Source organism: Penicillium waksmanii (genome assembly GCF_028829765.1).
Source record: "Penicillium waksmanii strain IBT 27052 chromosome Unknown utg000008l:1.0-5622682.0:1.0-5626561.0, whole genome shotgun sequence".
Taxonomy (NCBI): Eukaryota; Fungi; Ascomycota; class Eurotiomycetes; order Eurotiales; family Aspergillaceae; genus Penicillium; species Penicillium waksmanii.
In genome coordinates this window covers 5,088,814-5,105,251 of record NW_026643254.1, presented here as the reverse complement: position 1 = coordinate 5,105,251, position 16,438 = coordinate 5,088,814, and the positions used below count along the sequence as shown (strand labels likewise).

The 16,438-nt window shown below is 49.2% G+C and overlaps 5 protein-coding genes across 5 annotated transcripts; 2 read left to right on the top strand and 3 right to left on the bottom strand.

Moving 5' to 3' along the window:
- Positions 1–1,355: 1,355 nt before the first annotated feature.
- On the bottom strand, positions 1,356–4,691 carry N7481_010241 (tetratricopeptide repeat protein; the record flags this gene model as incomplete). Its single annotated transcript, XM_057269460.1, has 4 exons — positions 1,356–2,273; positions 2,326–4,345; positions 4,393–4,543; positions 4,601–4,691. The coding sequence occupies 4 exons, from the start codon at positions 4,689–4,691 to the stop codon at positions 1,356–1,358; spliced, it is 3,180 nt and encodes a 1,059-aa protein (XP_057120137.1).
- An 855-nt stretch (positions 4,692–5,546) lies between these two features.
- N7481_010240 (uncharacterized protein) lies at positions 5,547–6,459 on the top strand (the record flags this gene model as incomplete). Its single annotated transcript, XM_057269459.1, has 4 exons — positions 5,547–5,852; positions 5,908–6,007; positions 6,064–6,278; positions 6,340–6,459. The coding sequence occupies 4 exons, from the start codon at positions 5,547–5,549 to the stop codon at positions 6,457–6,459; spliced, it is 741 nt and encodes a 246-aa protein (XP_057120136.1).
- Positions 6,460–6,907: 448 nt separating this feature from the next.
- On the bottom strand, positions 6,908–8,732 carry N7481_010239 (ferric reductase family protein; the record flags this gene model as incomplete). The annotated part of the gene is made up of 5 exons (XM_057269458.1): positions 6,908–7,018; positions 7,082–7,264; positions 7,324–7,391; positions 7,444–8,179; positions 8,226–8,732. The coding sequence occupies 5 exons, from the start codon at positions 8,730–8,732 to the stop codon at positions 6,908–6,910; spliced, it is 1,605 nt and encodes a 534-aa protein (XP_057120135.1).
- Positions 8,733–13,047: 4,315 nt separating this feature from the next.
- Positions 13,048–14,723, bottom strand: N7481_010238 (uncharacterized protein; the record flags this gene model as incomplete). Its single annotated transcript, XM_057269457.1, is given in 2 exon segments — positions 13,048–14,108; positions 14,123–14,723. 2 exon segments carry the CDS (start codon positions 14,721–14,723, stop codon positions 13,048–13,050), a joined length of 1,662 nt encoding a protein of 553 aa, XP_057120134.1.
- A 140-nt stretch (positions 14,724–14,863) lies between these two features.
- Positions 14,864–15,259, top strand: N7481_010237 (uncharacterized protein; the record flags this gene model as incomplete). The annotated part of the gene is made up of 1 exon (XM_057269456.1): positions 14,864–15,259. One exon carries the CDS (start codon positions 14,864–14,866, stop codon positions 15,257–15,259), a length of 396 nt encoding a protein of 131 aa, XP_057120133.1.
- Between the last annotated feature and the right edge of the window lie 1,179 nt (positions 15,260–16,438).

Here is a 16,438-nt window from a genome sequence, read left to right as displayed (position 1 = left end):
GTACTACAAGAGAGATGTCCAAACAGAGTTATATACATTGTCGTTCACTGCCGAGATGGTTGCAATTTCGAACCAGCTTGCATCAAAAGGTGAGTTACCTTACGCCTTATCCGGTATAAAAAACGATTGTGCCTTGACTGATCGGCAAATCCCTGAGTCACAGTGATTGAAGTCAACAATAAGATAATCGGAAAAGCTACCCAGCGGACTCGAGCGCTTCAAGAAATTTTAAACAAATGGCAAGAATCAACACCTTCGGTTAAAGACCCGTCAGTCCTGGTTTTGGGACAGGCACAGCATATTCAAGGTTTATGGTACGCGGCAGTTGCCAAGAATGAGACTATAGTCGGGAAAGCATGGTCATCCTTCAAGGAGCTCAAAAGAGCGCATCTAATGTGGCGCAGGAGGAAGTTTCGAATAAGTCTTCCCGGCAAGCTTACTAGACGGAGTTTCCACCGTGGGAAAGCAATATCAGATTCCAGGATAATGGCGCATACACTCTTCGGAAGAGCCCACCTGAGATTGGGCCAGAAGAAAAGGCTATATAGCCGAAATGATCGACAAGTCACCGTTCCAGATGCACCGTTGTGGATGCCCGTGAAAGGTTCTGAAGAACGACAGAGTCTTAGTTGCCAACCGGGGCCCCTGATGGAGCATCCCTATCCACAAACAGAGAATTTCAACCGTACTTGTCTGCATGAAAATCCTAGCGAAGACAGTGGAAACCGCAGAGAATCCCTTGAGGAGGCGAGCAGTGAATGTGTCAAGACCTCTTTTGATCGGCAAAATAGCCCCCCAGAACTAGGACCGAATATCGTGAACCTATCCAACGACAGGGAGAAGCTGGCTGAACATGGGTCATTGACCAGGAGGCCATGTCTCTGAATCCAGAAGCTGAAGTCATGGAAGGCCAGAGCAATCTTGGGAGAGAAATATCAGAGAGAAGAGGAAGTGCGGGCCCATTTGATGACAATAATGAGCACGTGGCAGCGCTGACAGAGCTCGGCAACAACACAGGTCTCACTTTTTATGGTAACACTGTGCCCGGAGATCGTCAACCACAGACAATATCTCGAAATTCTCCAAAGGAATTTCCAAGACCTTACCCCTCAGAGACTGCGAACCATAGCGAAGAAGCCGTTTGCCAGGGGCCAGGCGGGTCCAATCTGCCGGATGGAGTCCTATCTTCTGCGACACATCAATTGGGTATCTTGCTGTTACTTTAATGCAGCACTTGATGCTTCCTGAGGGTCTGGCTGGGGACAAGGTGATAAGCAAGTCTGAAGCGCCTGTGATATTATCTGTTCTGACACTTCAACTACTGAGGGCACGTGCGATTTTCTTCAGCGCAGTCGTTAAAACATCGCATCGAGCGATATGAACGTAAAAACAAAGAAGAAACAATAAATCAAGAATTGAAGGCCCCGTTCCCCAAATTGTCTCTTTGCGGCGAATGCGATGCGCCAGATAATTGAGTCGTTGAGCTCACGAATCCTGCTTATAGCAGACATCGAAGATACAGTAGTGGGGTGATCAGGACCAAGTTGTCGGCTGCACAGTAAGGCACATTCGGCCATCATATGCGCACCAGCTTCATTTTTACCCCTATACATTAAGACAAGGGCGAGACTGTGCATGCTGATCAGGGTCTTAGGATGCGCTATCCCGAGAACCCGCTTTTGGGTATCCAGCACCTGCGCTAAGAGCTCTTCAGCCTCCTTCCATCGTCTCGGAACCATATAATTCGCCGCGATATCAGACATAGTTGCCAATGTCTCAGGATGGTTCTCGCCAAGTTTTGTCTTCAGCGTCTCACTCAACCGCAAAAAGAGCTGCTTGGCCTCTTTCCATCGGCCCTGCTTCGAGTAAATTAACCCCAGACTTCTCATACCAGTCAGCGTGGAGAGATGATGCTCGCCGAGCTTTATCTTGAGTGTGTTGTTCACCCGTAAAAAGAGCTGCTCGGCCTCTTCCCATCGGCCCTGCTTCGAGTAGATTAGCCCCAGATTATGCATGATCGCCAACGTGTCAGGATGATCCTCGCCTCGCTTCGTCTTGTTAGACTCTATCACTTGCAGAACTAGCTGCTGGGCCTCTTCCCATCGGCCCTGCTCCGAGTAAATTAATGCCAGATTATACATGTTCGTTAACGTGTCAGGATGATCCTCGCCGAGCTTCGTCTTACGAGTCTCCATCACCTGCCGAGATATCTGCTCGGCCTCTTCCCATCGGCCCTGATTGTAGTAAATTAATCCCAAATTCCCCATGCCCCCCTAGTGTAGAGGGATGATTCTCGCCGAGTTTTGTCTTGCGAGTCTCTATCACCTGCAGAGATAGCTGCTCGGCCTCTTCCCACAGACCCTGATTTAGATAAATCGATGCCAGGGTTTCCATAGCCGTCAGTGTATCAGGATGTTCCTCGCTGAGCTTCATCTTACGAGTTTGTATCACCTGTAGAGATAGCTGCTCGGCCTCTTCCCATCGACCCTGATTCAAGTAAATCGATGCCAGGGTTCCCATACCCGTCAGTGTTTCAGGGTGATTCTCGCCGAGCTTTATCTTGCGAGTCTCTATCACCTGCAGGGATAGCTGCTCAGCCTCTTCCAATCGGCCCTGAACCAGATATATCTGCACCAGGTTTCCTATACTCCTCAAGGTGTCAGGATGATTTTCGCCAACCTTCGTCTTGCGAGTCTCTATCACCTGTAGAGATAACCACTCAGCCTCTTTCAATCGACCTTGGTACTGATATGTCTGTGCTAGGCTTCCGACAATCCTTAGTGTGTCAGAATGATCTTCGCCAAGCTTCATCCTATGACTCTTTGTCACCTGTAAATAGAAATGCTCGGCCTCTTTCCATCGGCCCTGGCCCAGATAGGTCGATGCTAGGTCTGCTAAGCTCTCTAGCGTACGAGGATGGTATTCACCAAGCTTCGCCTTGCGAGTTTTCATCACCTGCAACTGGAGCAGCTCAGCCTGTCTCCACAGGCCCTCAAGCACATATGCAGTGGCCAACATCGCTGTACTTTCAAGGGCTTGGTCGTCCTCTGTGCCGAATAGATTCATTCTATGCTTCATTGACTCTGAGGCCATTTCCTTCGCATCGGTAATGTTACCATTCCCGGACGCATACCATGCACCTCTGTAAAGCAGCGTAGCCCATTGCTGTGAAATCTCAGGTGATGATTCTAGCCGTTGTGACATTGCGGATTTGATGTGGGGAAAGAGAATTCTGCATCTCCCCCAGTTCTCGTATTGGCCAGTTGGGAACTCCTCGCACATGTTGCTAATAGACTTCTCCCTCCATTGGTCTAACTGTCCATGAGATTTCAACCACGCAAGTGTGGTCAGTTGCACTAGCCGATGCATCGAAAATGAAGCCGTATTTTCACAAACAGATATCAAGGAATAATTCTTCAACGTCACGATATCGTCTTCAAAATCGAGGCGTTTGTCTGACTCTGATTTCTCGTCATTGTGAACATGAAGGAGCTCCGAACTAGATGTGGACTTGAGTCGATTCCTGAGAAGGATATCTGGTATCTCTTGCCGATCAAAAAAACTCATCAAAGAAAGTAACTGTGCTGCAGATGGCTTTATTTGGCGAAGACGATCAAATGACATTTGCCATGTCACCTGAATCGAGGTTTTTGCCTCCCAGTCCCGGTGGAGATGATTTGCCCCCTCTTTCAGGAGCTTTATCGCTTCCCAGTCACTCTGTTGAAAATCTTTTAGGTATTGTGATATCGAGTAGCGAGGTGCCCGATTTTGGATGTAGTGAGTCGCCTGTATTATTGCTAATGGCATGAACTCTAACATAGTCACCAACTGTAGACTTTCTTGATTCCCTTCTGGTTGGAGAAGCTTTTTTTGGAGAAGCTCCAGTGCTTCAGAAGGTTTCATTGGGTTCACTTCAACCAGGTCGTCATGATCGACCATTTGCAACGAAACCTCCCTATTCCGGCTTGTAATAATAACAGATCCATTCTGGACTCTCGGAATGTATTCCAATAATGGCTTCGTGGAGGCATGAGTTGGTTCTTTCGTTACATCTCCGTTGCCTGCTGCGTTGCCTGCTGTCGCAGGCGAGCACAGAAATTGGTCTTCATCAGCATTATCAAGGATACAAATCCATTTCCCTTTCTTCTCATCTCGGAGCCAATTCTCGACCAATTTGAATATGTTGGCTTTTGAATCCTGGCGCCCGGGGATTTTGACCTGATCCGCAATGTCCCGAAAACTTTGCTCGAATCGGACTTTGTTACTCGCATGGATCCAGAAAATCCATGTCGTCGGTGATTCGTATCGGACCCGATACGAATATTCGATGGCAAGCTGTGATTTTCTTCAAGCTGTGAGTAAACACCTACGTCATGGTAGCTCCAGACTCACCCAACACCGCCGAGGCCGAATAGCACGATTCTCGACCCAGGCTCTGAACTTTTCGCGCGAATTTGACGGAGCAGTGTGCCACGACCGACAAAGTATGGGTCCCGCGGGAATGGGACGTTCGAAAAAGGACTAGACGGTGTTTCTGGTCGCTCTAAGGTAGGGAACGGTGGTTAGTAGATTCCATTAGTCCCGCCGGGGCCTGACTTACCTGGCGGTAGATGAAATTCTTCGTTGATCGAGCCAAGGTTGTATCCGACCTGGAGCCCGTCATTGTTGCCAAGGAATAAAATTGAACCCATGATCGAGTAGGTTGGTTTTGCAGGCAGTTTATTCGACCCTACGGGCTGTGGTATCACGCCAGCTGAAGCAGGGGCAGTCCCCTTCCCGCTGTACGATCGAAACTTTGAGAGTTTGTCTTGGTAGTTATCTCGCAGTTGAAAGTTCTGTTCCTTGGCTCTTTGCGAATACGTCTTTTGGTCCAGATGACGACGGTTAGATGTCGAAAATTGTCCCAGGGGAATTTCGCCATCATGTGAAGGCGGGGGTCTCAGCCAGGTGGTCACAAAGAGCGCGGGGCTGATTGCGGGGATCTTCCTACGTATTTCATTGGTGTTACGCTCGCTGCCATTGCCAGTTTGGCCATTTATGACATAGTCAGTCCTTTCTGCCCGCTTACCACGTGCAAGATCATCTTATGCCGCCATAGAATCAGGTTTCGCACGACGTTGATTCTTACCTGCGTGGGGTTGTTCGAATCTGGACGACGGCATGGCGGGCATAGTTATTTTTGGAACAGTGTTAATACGTAACATTACAGCTCTCATCTGTTTGAAAGTTACCGTTCAAAACCGAAACATGATTCAAAGTAGGGAATTAACCATATCTGGCAAAATGGATTATGTGATCAGGGTTTGAAGGAGCATCTCTGTAGTCTCCAACATGAAAGGCGAACCTGGGCGGGTCTGTATCACCGGTAACTGACCTCAAGCTCGGTCCACCACCTCTCCATCTGGAAACCGCACCTGGAAAGAGGTCCGCGACCTCCCCAACCTCAGAGCACACCGGCAAGAAAACTCGATTGATGCCTGGAAGCTCACCTCGCCAGGAGACTATGCAGTGGCAGAGCATTATCGGCTCGGGCCTGACAGTCCGAGATGAACCTCCTTGGGGTACTTTCAAAGTACTATGATTGTGACCTAGCTGGCCCCGTTGCGGTATGCGTTCGGTACTCTGGTGACCGCGGCATCTGGGCGGTTCGCCAGTATCTAATTGAGGACGCTGACAAGGTTCTGTGGAACCTCCGCTCCATGCGCCATAGGAACCTGGCCTCCACTCGGGAGTGTTTTCGCACCCCGGATATTCTATACACGCTGGGTGAGTTTGACCCTCTCATCCTGGATCACATTGTCGCTTGCAAAGCCTTTCCAGATGAGCAAGAGCTCGCAGCCATTATGTCTCAGGTTTGTTCCTCACCTTACCTATCTGTCAGATGGCCAACTGACTGATTCCGCACAGCTCGTTGACGGGCTGTCATATCTCATAGCCAACAACTTCTACCACACATCTCTGGATTGTTCTGGCGTCCTCGTGAATCTCAATGGGCACGTTAAAATCGGTGCGTTCATTTCACTGATATCTCCAAAGAAAACCCTACCTAACGAGGCACGGCAGCACGGATCGATTGCTGTGTTATCCGGCAACAGGGTACAATTCAAGCCAGTCACTTGGCGCCAGCCTCGAGAATCATGATGGAATTGACGCACAAATATATCAAAGAAGATGGGGCAGTAGGAATTGATAATCTCGACCGCTGGCGAACTTACCCGGCTGCGATCGAATTTCTCTGTGCGACGGCCTCGGCAAGCTCTTTTGAGGAACTGAGAGAGGTTTGTTTCCCTTGTGTTTTTTTCCACAACAGTGCTTTCAAACGGTACTAATAATATCTAGCAACGACTGATGACGGAAATTCCATGCTGCCCTGGGAATCTCATCGGACTTGCAGGGTTCGCGTTGATCTCCGCTCGCACATTCTACTCGTACACGCCAGGGCCCATGAAGAACGATTAAGGCAGAGGTCAAATTTCCATATTGGCACCCCTGCTCTGTTAGCCACAGCAGCGGTAATTTGATCGATGAAAAAATCCATGCACGGTACGGTAACCGACGATCTTCCTGTTCCTCATTGTTCAAGCTTTTGTTCTGTCTGCTATTGAATGATACGCGTTTTGATTCTGATAGAAAAGAGTTGAATTAATTGCATCACCAATAAAGATCTAGCCGCTGTTTTTATGTGTAATGCCTGACCCCGGTAATTTCATAATTGACTAAGTAGCTCATTTAAATCGGCTGATCAGGTAGATTCGGAGATCCAATCCGCAAGTTTTTCCGTCGTAAACCGCATTCCAATTGCCCAAATACAACACTTTTACTACTCTTCCAAGTGCATGGAAGATAACTCCAACTAGCATCATATTCTCGGGACTACTTATTGCGTTTGCTCCGTGCGAACTCCCTATCATTTAATTACTCCGGCTGGTACTCCAGCTCCGAAAGCCTCACGCCACGATGCAAAATGCCCTTGACGGTCTTTCGGATCTGGTCTCTGAGAGACTACCTGCTGCTGAAACTAGAAAGAAATTAGTATACGATAGAATAGAGCCAGGCTACAGTAGGGTCACGTACCCATCACCAAGATTCGGCCTTGTTCATCGCGGATGTTCGGTAACCTCTCGATCTGGTCTCCCGATGCCTCGAGCGAGACTATGTTGTCATAATCGGGTGCACCTTGGTAGAAGCAGGCTCTTTCATGTTTTCCTATTGGCGTCTTATCATGAGCAAGCCCTTTTTCGACGTAGATTGAAATGCTGAGAATCTGTAGACGTTTTACCGTCAATACTAAACAAAGTTTCCATTTTGAAGCCGGTGACTTACATAGCCTTTATCTATAATATCGTCCTCCAGGAGGGGGTTGAGCAGGTCCTCAGCTGCGCTGACCATTTCTGATTTGTTAGTGCTGGTGCTGGCTGACTGGAAACGGAAGGGTCTTCTCACCAATTGATTCTATCTGCCACACCAAATGGAGCCGACAGACATGAAGTGTGCAGGTATTATAGCCATGTATCATCTTCTTCAGATACGGAATTGTTGCGGCGATCCCAAAACCACTCGCAATCAGTAGCACAGTTTCATACCCGTCAACAATCTCACTGGTACCGTGTGGTCCTGTGAACATGGCCAGGAATGGTACAGGACAGCCAGGAGCACTAGCGGCAAGACTTAGCAGGTCTGATGTCATGCCACTGCGTGGCTGCACAAACAACTCAATCGTGTCATGTCTTCCGCGCGACCACGATGTGACTATGAAAGGGTGCGTTTGAAGCCACGACCAAAATCTAACTGACGGCATCCACAGGTTGATATACTGGCCCGCATCGATCTTGATAGATCGGGGCAGAACGATACGAATCTGGGCCGCTTTTCTGAGCTTAGGATGTGTGAGAGATCCTTCTGGAGTGAAACATACAAAGGCCCGAGGAGCGCCGTGGCCCGAAAATAGCCCGTTCGTGTAACAGAAGTTGAGAATCTCCAGCAGAGTAGTCAGGGCCAGAATTACCAGCGGCACGTAAAGGTACAATCTTGGCAAGCGACTCTGATCTGGGAGATGTTGCCACGTGCCATACACAAAGAGAGCTGTCAGGGCTTGGTGGCTTCGGAGAAATACTTCATAACACCGTCGGCGAAGCCAGGGGAGAGAAAGGAGGGCAAGAGCGGCTAAAGAGATTGATCCCTATCAGCGTTAGCCCTGAATTCATGACAGCGAGAAGGAAACTTACAATTAGGGTAGATATGTTACGTAATGCCCCAAGAGGAAAACTGAATCCCCGGCTCTGGCATTCTGCAACCACGTGAAAACACAGCAGAGCGACAGACATCCAACCTGTTACCGGATGAATCTTGCAGCAAGTACGCCAGGTGATACCCAGAAGGTCAGCAAGGTAACCGAGGTGAGTGGCCGAGAGGGGAAAAATAAGATTGATAAGAGCCAGCTCTCCGGCTCTCCGGCCAGCTTGGGCGACGGAGTGTGCATGGAAGAATACCACAATGATATTGACCACAGTGTAGGTAAAATAGATGAGAACATTCAACCGGGACCAGGGGCCCCAAATACGATGCCTGTGGACAAGAGCAGGAAGTGTGAGGTGCCGAGAGATCAGAACAGAGCAGGACTCGATCCAGCCAATCATAGTGATTCGGGTCTGGATGAGGAAGAGAGCTAAAAAGCAGCCTCCCGCAGCGATTGCATAAATCGATGACACATTCATCCTTAGTGGGATCTCCATTTACAATGGACCTTGGAGGACGGCATATGAGGGGAGGGCGGACCTCTTTTACATGAAAGCCATTAGCCACGGCATCGCCATGTCCCTATTGGCGATACCTTGCTGCGAAGGCGTTTAGCATCAGATAAACCGGCCAGCATATTCCAGACACCCCCCACTCAGTGTTTTAGCTTTCAGTATTTCCGAGATAACTGCAGAGATCAACTTTAATGATCCGCCTTTGAGAGTGCCCGGGGTAAGTGCGCCAGAGAATGAAGGCTATTCACGAGTCAAAAATTCCTTTCTCCTCGCTCTGAAACAACAGATCTGTGGACCCAAGAACTACGTATGGACTGAAAAGGGCTAAAAATGAGACTATTTTTCTCTTTCCATCAAATATATTGTGAGGACAAGTTCTCTTGCAATTATTGGCGATTCTGAGCGACCGAGACTTTATTTAATATTGTAAGGCCAAGTACATACACAACCCGAACTGAAAAGGCGTTGCATCGAAATGTTCTCTAAAACGTGGCAGGCCATGACAACCAATTCAAATAGAGCGATAAATTCCCAGAGTGAGGTCAGTAAAGTCAATGAACGTACAAGGGGAGTCCTCACAATATGTACTACGAGGCTGGGGTTCGGCTTGGCATTCTAAAATGTACGACTTGAGTGGCGAGATCTGCACCCCTTACTTCATAATTTAATTTCAAGTGCCCTACTGGCTAGCTTGATGCTTGGCAACGTGCTACCATGATTCTTCACCGAGCAAGTTGTCTGGCGAACATGCAGTTTCCTTCTAGACCTTTTGTGGCACCGATTGGCTCAATATTCCTTGGCATATATCATTCTATTAATAGTATCCAATGATCGCATTCATATTTACGACCCACAGGCTCCCTGGAGCCATGGCCAGATATCAACCAATCATCCCACTGAAGACTTGTGGGTCATTCATGGCACCCCTTGGCTCATATTTCCTTGTAGTACCCATCTTCCCGTGTCCACTTAGTTCCCAGGAGATCGATGTAAGTATTGCTATACGCAAAGACGAGGCTGATGGCAGAAACGATTGATCTACGGAAACGTAATCGATCTATTGGATCACTCACGATACAAGGAACTCTTTTGCGAGGTGTGGGCTGTGCGAATCAGTCCCAAGCTGCACCATAGCTTGTATCTGCTTGGTATTGTGTAGGCGTAATGCATCTTATCTGATATATATACGAGGTAGATACCAATACTGAAGGAGCACGGAACATCCTGCGTTTGGGATAGTAGATAGCCAGGTGGGAAACATCACTTGATGATTTTAATTATTGATGCGGCATTCTTCCATAAAACGATGCGCTCATCACTGGTTAGTGAAGTTTGCCGCCCCACCCACCGCGTCAAAGTACGGACACAGGGTGGTGAAAGTTGATACGTCTCATCGATGCCTTTTTGCGACAGCCCCACGACTGTTTCAACGGTGATCACAGTGAGACGAGCCTTTTCTTGGACTGTACCACCAAAAAATGAGAGCCTCCAAATACAGTGCCATATCAATAATAAAATGTTGAACCAACTGCACTGGTGGTCTGTGTTTGTGCCCTCACAATTCACACTTATCATCGCGTCGACGCAAGCAGAATGCCTGGCTGGAATGCTATAAATACACGAGCCCTCGCCAGCAGAAAATTCGGTCTCAAACATTCCTTTGTCACTCTGGGGCAAAGAATATCGATCGCTTTTCGTCTTCGCCAGCAACACTTCGGTATGGACTGACCTCGAAGTCATGCACTTATAATTAAACTGACCCTTTGCATCGCACTAGCCTGTCATTTTTCGATGCTGAAGTCTTCAAACAGCAAGTGAGTGTAGCTGCCCTGTCATTTGAAATAATGCTGATATGCAATATGCTCAAGATCAGTCCTCCTCTGCTATCCCTCTAGGAAACCATTTGACGGACCTTGGATGACCTCAAAATCATCGAAGCTGCGAGCACGGTGATTTATGAAGAGCCTTCATAAGCTGCCTACTGATGATTAATGATAGATCGAAGTCGTCCCTTACACAGCCGCTTCACCTTGCTAGAATGCAGCGAACAGCAACAGCTAACGTAAGTTTTTATCAGCGGCAATTTGGAGAGCATCCATCCTGTGCCAACGATTCCCTGTATCAGAGGGCAAACGTTCGATCACGAGCCGCTCGATCTCCTCTAAGTCACTCTAGTGCGTTGCCTCTGCCTATTCCCACGGCTGGGGCTGCATTTTGGATCTCAGTGCAGATGTTATTTACTTGAGGTTTTATCTTGTCGTGCTCTCTGTCCTTCGGAAAAGAATGCTGACGCATCCTCTAGTCATAGGACAAATTTCAAGATGGTACTCGCCACGACCGAGCCGTACTTCCCCATTGTCCTCAAAACTTAAGGATGCACGTCGGGCCGGACCAATGAATCCCAGTGCGTTTCTATTTCGCTGTTCCAAGACACCTGCTTGAAACGCCCATTTCGCTCACGTTGACGGAACGAATCTAGGAAGGCTTAGTGCCCTTTGATTAGTCATATTAGGGTTTCAGCATGTTTTTATCTCTCCCGGCTTCATCCTGTCCGACCAAAGGTTAACTGTGATTATATTAGCCTTCGTATCCCGACGGCTCTGCACCTCTTGTCTTATATCCGATTCGAAGCCTCGACAACGGCATCATCCGGTCCCATGCTAGGCCAAGTGAGCTATCACAGCATCCAGCGACAACGAAGAAAAGCCGAGCATCGACGGCCCCCGAGTATGGCCATGGTCTCTCCGAGAAGAGCATCAATCAGTAATGGTTCGAGATTTTGGCACACTCTGAGGGCCAGCTCTGTCAAGCTCTGATTGCAGCTGAGCAAGTGACGATGCAAGCCGCAGCACTGGATCTACCCCAGATCCCTCACCGTGAGAGCAGTCGTTTTCAGGTCAGTTCCTAGTTTACCCTGTACCAAATACCTTGAATCTCTCCTCCAGTAATACTTTGTCCTAACATGGTTGAAGTTTTGCCTGGCGTACCACCAGCAAAGACGAAACAGCTATGCATTGGCAGATATGGCCCACATCCATTCCCTGCAGCACGGAGTGATTCCGGGCCCTCGGACGTGTGATCGAGCTGAGGCCTACTACCTCGTCTCTGATCTGCCCATGCTGATGCCAAACTATGTTGACGGCAAGTCTGTACCACCCCCAGTTATCAGAAATCATGCTGACATGGAGAGGCAGTGAAACACAGCCCTGGTTCGGCTGTTCCCACAAGTCCGATAGGGGTAGTGTATTGTGGCTAGCATTGGGAATCTCGTCCAGGCTACGAGTACAGTGAGCTACGAACGACCATCTTGTGCCAGCTGCTGATAATTGGTGCTCGACCGAGTAGTGTATTCAACGGCAAATTGCCTTGGCTGTGTCTTAATGCAGATGGCGATCCAAAGCTGCCGCCATGGCCTGAGCCGGAAAGTACGTTCTCAACACTAAGATATTTTGGAGGTCAACTAACCATGGGAAGTTTCACTATACCACGCAGGGAGACGAGCCGACAGCGCGACTTCTGCTTCACGATATCCATCATCTTGTCAGAATATCATACCCACGGTTCTTCCGGACAAGTACCCAGCTAGATAAGCGTTTTCAGCTCCACAAGTGTCTTTCATCTGATCATGCCGACACAAAATGATACTTAAAAAGGAACAGAGGACCCGGGCTTTTTATCGCTGATACTCCGTTCGAATGTTTCCTATTCTATTCCAACCATTGCTACACTGGCAAAAATGGAGACAAGTGAGATATTTTTGACCCACATGGGCACCGGCACCTGCGGTCTGGACACTGGCGATGTAGGCCTCATTGATGGGGGGCTACAGCACGATAGATATATGAGCCCTGCTGACTTGTCGTTGAACAGGAGCGACATCCATTCAGATCGTGCCGGAGGTTGCCAAAATCGCGTCCCATCTCACGGTCTACCAGCGAAGCCCGAATTGGCTGATTCCGCGCAACGATGCCAACATATCAACTGTTCAGAAAGCTTTAATGAGTTATGTTCCTGGCTTGCGAGCACGAAAGCGCGCATTGGCTATGGATGACTGGGGAAAAGAAGAGGTCATGCATACTTCTCTAGGATAGATTCCTAGGGTTAGAGATTCGCATTGCCAACAGCCCCGATGAGAATCTGCCTCCTCCTCAACAAAATACCCGATAATCCTCTTTCGGTCTGGCTCCTCCATGTCAGGCACTGTCGCCGCGTAATGGATCGGTGGCCTGCCTTTGTGGTCTTTACGACACATATCTCCACCGAGCTCGGAAAAGAACTTGATCACATCTATCAAGACCTACTGCGTTATGGCAAGATGAGCAATGCTTTGCCCCTCACTGTTAACTGCATTCGGGTCACAGCCGGAGTCAACAAGCAATTTGATAGTCGATTTGCACTCGGCTTCCGAGGTAGCGAACGAACCCGCATAGTAATGCAGCGGCGTATTCCCGTCTCTATTGCCTGAGCCCACTATTGCCCTATCCGTTGGTGAGATTGTTCCGAGTATATGCCGAATAATAGAGTCGGACTCCCCTTCTTTTGCAGCAGCATGAAGAACAGTGTTCCCTTCCTCATCTCGAATCCGCCAATCGGCACCGCAATTTAAAAGATACTTCATCAATCTGATTTTAGCGTCGTCCTGGTATTTGCTACCACCAAATCTGCAGAGTAGGTGTAGGGGAGTTCGTCCCCTCTCGTCTTGCGCATTGATATTAGCGCCTGCGGAAACAACATAGGTGACGGTATCGTTCACATCCTGGTCTGGCACATGATCCCCATAATACGTGCACGTCCGTAACATTTCGTCGGCAGCTGCGGTGAGGTCAAGGTCAACCTTTCCCTCCTTGTAAAGGTCACAAAGCACACGAACTGTCCCGGGATAAGCCTCGCGGATACAGGTCTCAAATCCTTCCTGAATATAACCATTCGATGTCCAGAATGCTGGTGCGTCGTTGATTCCCGCAATCAAAATAACTAGTTCCGGACACCGGCCCACAACGGCGATATCAAACGGTGTTTTAGGTCTTGTATAGCCAGGGTTGTTTTGTGCTAAAGGATTGGCTCCAAAATCGAGGAGCAGCTGCACCGTGGCTGTGCTCCACGTTCTGACTGCGGAGTGCAGGACTGTATCCCCATCATCATAGAACATGGATGCCTTCTCTGGAATCCAGGATCTAGGGGCATTTTTGAGAGAAGCAATTGGCTCGTTGATGTCGTAGCTGCGGGAATCCGATTTCATTGCGCTGAGGAGGATCTTGCTAGCCCCAACGCGTTTTTGTAAAATAGCCGAGATCAAGGGCGGATGGCCATATTTATTGGCAGCGAATACATCTGCCCCGTTGGCGACGAGAATACCAACTAAACGATCGTACCCCAGCGACTTGCATAATGCAATGCCGTGTGCCCATCAGGTGTACAATGAGAGATATCCCCTCCAGCAGCCCGAATAGTCGATATCAAATTCTCGATGACGGGTTGTGAGGTACCTGCATGCACATAAGCCAGGATAGGTCTCCCACTGGCCAGACTAAGGACATCGGCGCCAGCATCAATAAGCTTCACCGCTATTGCCTCTTTACCCTTCTCCAGGGCTGTGTGTAGAGGCGTCTCGCCGTTGTGATTTCTCACGGAGACATCAGCACTCTTTGCCAGGAGAATATTCAGTAGGGCTCTGTTCCCAGCCGCTGCAACATGGTGGAGGATAGACCGGCCCTTGGCAGCCCGTGCGTCGAGCAGTTTCTCCGAGTTGGCATCAAAATAAGCGATAATAAATTTTGACCGTAACCTTGCAATGCTAATACTGGCTTTTGGAGCGACAGAATTGAAGAAGAGCCTATCGTATAAAGGCCGGGTCCCGATCCGAGCGAAGAATGCTGATGTGCGGATAAGCCTTGCGAGGTCTGATAGGGGGAGATGTTCACAGACCTCGGAAAGGATCTCTGAAGGGAGAGATGAGAAGGTTTGTGGCATCATTGTTCAAAGTGCATGGCATTTTCAAAGGTGCAGCTGAGTTGAAAGAACGTGGAGCCGTTGACCTGGTTGATTTTCAAGGACCCCACCCCCACCCGAACAGGTGATTGGCCTTGTGGGGAATCGCAGAAGCGGGTGCCCCAATGATTTATCTGCGCTCAAGTCTTGGTGGTTGGGCCCAGAAAATAGTTATGGAGTGTGTATTGGTCAAGCCGATTTCGAGAACCTCTGTAACCTCGTGGGCACCCAGTGAGCTCGCACTGGGCAGCAGTCCTAGCCAGGCTGCTGGGACAATGGATTCATACCTTCTCGTGGTGTCCGGTGTTAATTCTCGTGGAGGAGACCAAATTGAATCCGCCGTGGTTGTGCGGTTCGGCCCGGTGCGGGAAGCGGCCGCACAATCACACCAAAATCAGGGGACAACGGGATACGAAAACCATCCGACTTCTTTTTACCCGACTCGCACTCGGGCCCCGAAGCTGGTCTTGCATTACCAGTGGAAGTGGTGGCGCCCTAGAAAGAAGACAGGACACCCCTGAGCTTGCATACGGTCTGGGATCGCATCGTGCGAGATGCGGCGAGGCGGTAGTGAACCGGTGACAGAGGCAGCCAAGCTAATATCGAACAGACCTCGTTCAAGGCCTAGGAGACCTCGTTAAGACTCAAATTCGTTAAGACTCGAAGAGACCACCTCGAAAGACCTCGTTAAGGCCTGGCCACGGGCAACCTTTGACGCGGCTCCTCTTCTTGACACGGACACCACCAAGACACGGGCATCCTCCTGGGAGCTACACGGGCGTTCTGGAAGGGATTGGTATTTGGCTGATGGCAAACGATGGACCTCGTTAGGGCGTTGCCACGGGCAAACCATCGATCCTGCTCAGGCATCGAGGAGCAAGCTTGGTTAGTGGGAAGTGGCCGACGTACACTGCCGGAAAGAAGCGAGCGTGTTGGCCCAACTCCGGACTGGCATGGTTAGACTAAATGGATACCTCTATCGAATCAACGTCGCGGAGACGGATCAGTGTGCATGTGACAAGCAAGAGAGACCGCGGAACATTTCCTCTTTCGATGTTGAAAGTGGACCACACACCGGACGGAAATGCTGCAATTTACTCATACTCACCGAGGCAACATATCTTTCTTCCTGGGCGGAAATTCGCCTTCGGATGACCAGAACTGGAACCCAAATTTGGATGCAGTGCGAGCCTCGATACGCTTTGCAATCGCCACGGGCCGACTCGACGCCGCTTAACCATATCGACCAACGCAAATTAACCCTAACCCACCCTATCCCCAACCTAACCCCCACCATCTTCCTTGTGCCAGAGACGGTAGACGCGCTTCAATTGCCGAGGATAGGATGTTGAACACTTGGAGAAGCGCCTTCAAGCAAGTCTACTAAGTAAATACTAACCCACAAGGACCCGCTAAGATTTTGACATCTGAGATGACATATACTGAAAGGAATCCTGTATGGGCTCTAAGGAGGCACAGCATGAGCTAAGGCATGTTTTAGATCAGTGATAGTTGCCCTTTCGGTTCAGCCGCCGGGCGTTAATAAATTGTGTGTGTGTACTGAAGGGGGATATAGATGAAGAGATACGGGACCAAATGTATAATATACGGTCTGTCACGGACCATCCACTTCGTGTTAATGTGGCCGCACAGCTCTCAGTAATCATCGTAACATTACCCACACGGCGAGTCGCGATGGA